Source organism: Phaethon lepturus, unplaced genomic scaffold, assembly GCF_000687285.1.
Source record: "Phaethon lepturus isolate BGI_N335 unplaced genomic scaffold, ASM68728v1 scaffold49478, whole genome shotgun sequence".
In the NCBI taxonomy this organism is placed as follows: domain Eukaryota; kingdom Metazoa; phylum Chordata; class Aves; order Phaethontiformes; family Phaethontidae; genus Phaethon; species Phaethon lepturus.
In genome coordinates, this window is record NW_010560719.1 from 336 (window position 1) to 5,443 (window position 5,108).

Consider the following 5,108-nt stretch of genomic DNA (forward strand, 5'->3'; position numbering starts at 1 on the left):
CTACAAGTAAAAGGGAAGCCATAAAGAAATATACACCTTGGAGTCTGTAAAGCTTCGGACCGATTCAGGCCTTGCAGACGGGCTATTCATGCGGGTCTCCTTCGGGGAAAAAAGGATGCAACGGTCACACTTGGGGGAAAAAAAAAAGGAACACGACACAGCACTGCAAAGAGCCCTGTGGCACGGGCATCTCGGAGGAATGAAACGTCAGTTCCAGCATAGCGAGGAAGTGACTGCCTTGTGTGGTGTTTACCGGAGAATTAAAATCCTAAACTGAGCAACTGTTAAAAGCCAGCGACACCAGACACAGGCAGGAGCAGAGAAGAGGACAGCCGGCAGCACCTGACCGAGGCTGCCCCCAGGGAAAGCTACGCCGCGGGAGGAAGGGTGCCCTGGCTAGTAGGCACGGTGAAAGAAGCACAAGAACAAGCACCCGGGAGTGTGGCAGGAGTTCGGTTAACCCTTCGTTTCTTTACATTTCTGAATTCCAGTTTCATGCTGCTTCAGAAAGGAGTGAGAAAGCAACATGTGTCGCTTAAAACCCCCCAGCAAAATGAACAAACAAAAAGCCCCAAAAATCTTTAAAAGGTGGGACCGAGTTTGGAAAGGTGCATCTGTTCTGGCTTTTGCAAGTGGAATGTGATCCTTGCTCGCAGGCTAATACACGGAGCGCAATCCCTACGGCCGGGGACAGCGAGCCAGGAGCTGTGCGCGGGCTGTCGGAGCCAGGCTACGGGGGTTCTAGGGCAACCACAGAGCAACAAGACACGAGAGGGGCACAGAGCGACAGTCCTGTTCTCGGTTTAAATGAGGAATGGTTTAAAAGTAAAACTCTTCTTCAGCTAATTGCCTCCTGCAATAAAACCAAGCAAGCCGGCCCTCGTACGTACAAGACCAGTTAACCATTAGCCTTCCCCCTCAAAACACTAGGTACGAACATCCGGTAACATTCTACAATGGAAAGTGCTTTAAGAAAGAAGGATTCTGTAGTGCCAGTGACAAAACTGATCTGATGGGCTGGGTGACGTTGCTAATGCTGGGGTCAGCTGCTCAGGCCAGGGCAGCTCGTTTCTCCTCGGGGGTCTCCTCCAGCAGCTGCATGATCAGTTCATGGAGGGGTTTGCAGATCTTTGCGTAGCCCCCTCCCGTCAGGTGCAGGAAATCGAACATGTCGTGGTACGAGATGGTGCCATCTGAGTGCACGAAGCCGGCGTCCACGTCCAGAAGCTGGACGTTGGGCAGTTTGGGGAGCGAGGCTTTTAGCAGATGGTTCACCTTGGCGTTCTTCTGCCGCAGCGGGTTTGGCTTCTCTCCGCGAGGTAGCAGGCCCTGGCGCAAGGGGGAGGCAAAAAAAGAGCTTCGTACGACTGACGGTATACCGACGCTTGCTCTCCCTTCCGCTTCAGGCTGCCCTTCGAGACTTAAGGCGTCTGTGACAAGGGGAACTCCTCCCTTGAATCAGACTCTGTCCGTTCGGACCCGATCTGAAACGCGGCTGAAGGAGCCAGGCGAGCTACAAGCACAACGGGCACAGCACCGGCTTGCTCTTCTTTCCCCGCCCCCATCCCTTAATATATCACTTTGTGCTCTTTGTGTGAGCTTTCCGCAGCGTACCGAATGCCATCGCCCAGCTTCTCGACAGGAGAGGCACCGGCTCACCTGCCAAGACAAGGAAGCCACTAGGATTTCCAACCCCAGCCCGGATCTGGGCACCTTTTTCCCCCTCACAGGACTTCCTCGACAACGTTCCCGAGCGGGACGGCGCCGCTGCTAACGAGAACGGCCAGGCCCGCCTCCGGAGGGGCTGAAAGGACGGCTTCTGCAAAGCCGAGGGAACGAGGGGAGGCACGCAGAAAGCAGGAGATAAATAAAGCGGCTGCCCTCCCCCGTAGCGCTCGGCGACTCCCAGCGTCGCAGAGGCACGGTACAGAGACCACGGGGCTCCCTCCGCGCAGCTTGTTTTCTCCAAGAGACATACCAGAACAATGACTTTGGCCTGTGGCTGCTGCGTGTTTATCAGGCGCACGATAGCCTCGATTCCACCTGCTACTTCTTCTGCTGTGTTTTCGTGATTATTTGTTCCAACCCAAACAACGATGACCTACGAGGAGAAAAAAACGTTGGCAACTTTCTCAGAACAAGTCGTAGCAGGCTCGCTGCCCCCGAGAACCCTGCATAAACATCATCTGCGCCCAGCCAGGTAGATTAAGTCAGGCTTAAGGGTAAGCCCGGCCCGCAGGAGGTCTTCAGCTCCTGGGTTACACCCATTTCTGCGGTTCAGCCCTCAGTACCGACAAAGAACTGGGACTACCAAAGCTTCTCTGGACAGCCTCGGAGATGTCGGAGCCCACCCCGTTGCGGAGTCTCCTGGCCAATGTAGCTGCAGGAGTCCAGAAGAGGGTCACGTATCCTTACGCAGTATAGCATCAGCGCCTTTGGGGCAGGGACGAGCATACGGCTCCGCTTTTTATTTCAAAAGATCGTGAACTGCTAAGTGGCAGGCTCGAATACGAGCGACACTGCCTCCCTAGCTGGGAGACCGCCTCCAAGCTACGCCTAGAGGTAGTAAATCATAGGCCTGACGAACATTTTCACCAGGACTAGAAGGCCGCCTCTATTTATTGCTGATGCCCTCCGATGCACATATTCAGCGGGGTAAACCACGCGTATGAGAAGTACAGCTCCGTTCCCAAACGCTTCTGGTTTAGCCAAACACCTTTCGATACCCGACGCACACCCAGTGCCAACGGCTGCTCGAACAAACAGCTCCGTTAAGAGTCAGGGCCCGCTTGGTTCTGCACCGCACAAGCACCAAAGTCTCTTCTAAGTCAGCACAGGGCTGCCTGCGGTTTGCTTTTCTGCTTCTACCTTCGGTTTAATGTTCTCCAGTTCACCGTTCTTCAGCCTCCATAGAACGTGTCCTGTGGTGTCTCCGCCAATCCCAAAATTCAGCGCGTGAAGGGGTGAGAAGAGCTCTCGCCATATCTGCAATCAGAAAGCAATTCGCTATTTCAGAGCAGCATCCCGACCGGGAAAGAAAGATACTACGCAGGCAAACGACGTCTTCAAAGTACCCGCGAGGCTTCCTCCGAAACCTCGCTCGTGTAAAGGGCACTGCAGCGCAGGACGAGGCTTTACTCGCAGGCCCCGAGGAGATGGAGCCGCTGATGTTCAAGCACTCAGTCAGGGCACAAAGGAAGGAGAAATGCTCTCCAGCAGCTATCTGCCAACTTGCCAGAGACACAGAGCGTGCTGGATCTGTTGCAGATCCCCGCGTCCCTAGCCACAGGGCTTCTCAAGAAGGTGTCTACGACCTGGAGAAATCCTTTTCAGCACCACGTGAGAAAACTAGAAAGAACAGATCACCCCGGGAAGCAGCTCTCACAGAACAAAGCTGCTTGGTTACTGTCGCGGCCGAGCAGCAGAACTCTTCTTTGCCCCAGCAGGGTTTTAGAGAAAAGCCAGTGTGCCAATGCCTACGGCAGCCCAAGTGCTAGAGGGTTAAACATGTTGTGGCCACGCAAGATAGGCCTACGGAGAGTTTGATGGCGTGCCCTGGGGAGTCTGGAACCCGAGATTCAAGGAACTAGCGAGGGGCTGTTGCACGTGTGTCAAACTGTAAGCGGTCAGTAATGGCTTCAGAGAAAGACTGCAAATGACCGACGGAGACAAACCGGCGAGCACTGGGAAGTGAAGGAAGCAGGGCAAAAGAACAGACCTGAACGGACAGTGGTAAAATCAGACCGGAGCGGAAGAAATTATCAGTATCATCATCGGGTACTGGGCTAAAGAGAGAAACGCTCCAATTCCTGCACCCCACCACGCTCCTTCCCTTAACAATACCTCATACTGCTGAAGCAACTGCACCATGGAGTCACCCACGAAGAGCACGTCAGGCTCCTTGTCTTTGCAGTCCAAGACAAACCTATTGTGCTGTTGAAAGAAAGCAGCGAGGTAAGCTCCAACCCATCGGCAGCTCTGCTGCAGGACAGAAGGGGACAGTGGCCCAGCCAGTTTCCCCTGCTATTCCCTCCAACGCCCTTCTCTGCGTTAACCCGCGAGCTGCTGGACACTCCTCCCGGCTGCGCAGACCCCCACAACCCCTCTGTTCCGGTGAGAGCAGCATCCGCACGCTACCCACGTGTAAGCCTGTCAGGCGCCCGTTACGTTCGGCGACTGCAGAACAGAGAAATTAACGGTTAGTCACTGCAGCGAGCGTCCTCTGGCTATTTGTCCCCGTCTAGGAGGACGTGCCGCAGCAAGGGGTGGGCAGTCCGGACGCTTCGCCTCTGCTATTTTCAGCTTTGTCACTCCCTCGTGAAGACGCACGCTGGAACGCGCCGCTTCGCGCTCTGTTCAGCAAAGGGGCTGCCGATTTCTCCCGGCTAATGGGCCAACTGGAATATTTTCTGAGGCGGTTTCACAGGGCAGCTTTTGGGTCATGCAACGATGCCGCTTTTTGCCTTGCTTCATCATTCCGAGGCGGACACGTACCGAGAGTCGGCCAGCTTTGGGGCATCACAGCCGTTCCGACCTTGGAATGGGAACTGTGGCCAGACGGGGCCCGTGCAGCACTCGCCCGACAGCCCCCCAGCCAAGAGGGTTCACAGCCACATGCGACCGCCGCCCCTCCCCGCCTTACCTGCGACATCCATCTGTCATCTCCCTGCACATCTTCCGCGGCATGGCGGACTGCGGGAAAAGAGTCTCCCTGGCTCATTCTGTCCCTGCGGAAAGAACATTTTAGACCAGCTGCCGCCGCGGAAAAAGGCAGGCCAGAAACTGCCGCGCTTCCTGACGCTCACAATTCGTGCCTATGCCTACGCGCGCTGACTTCTGGACTACAGCTACCTACGCCTTACTCCACGCGCGGCCGCCAGATCGGCTCTGCGGGCAGTCCTCCTGCCCACGGGACGTTCCGGCAGGCGGATGCAGCGTTATGAGAAAGCTCACTTCAGGGGATGCTCGGCAGAAGCGCACCTCAGCTACGCAAGGCTCTAAGAACGTAATAGTAAATGCGAATAGTCTGAGGATTAGCCCCTATTAGTATCAAGATATCCAGCTTACAGCTACTGAGCTGGGCAGTTCAGGTGGATTAGCTGCCTTCG

The 5,108-nt window shown here is 55.4% G+C and overlaps 1 protein-coding gene across 1 annotated transcript; it reads right to left on the bottom strand.

Moving 5' to 3' along the window:
- Positions 1-426: 426 nt before the first annotated feature.
- PAFAH1B2 (platelet-activating factor acetylhydrolase 1b, catalytic subunit 2 (30kDa)) lies at positions 427-4,730 on the bottom strand. The gene is made up of 5 exons (XM_010293747.1): positions 4,643-4,730; positions 3,844-3,933; positions 2,869-2,985; positions 1,979-2,101; positions 427-1,329 (listed from the first exon to the last, which is right to left on the bottom strand). The coding sequence occupies exons 1-5, from the start codon at positions 4,718-4,720 to the stop codon at positions 1,051-1,053; spliced, it is 687 nt and encodes a 228-aa protein (XP_010292049.1). The 5' UTR covers positions 4,721-4,730; the 3' UTR covers positions 427-1,050.
- Between the last annotated feature and the right edge of the window lie 378 nt (positions 4,731-5,108).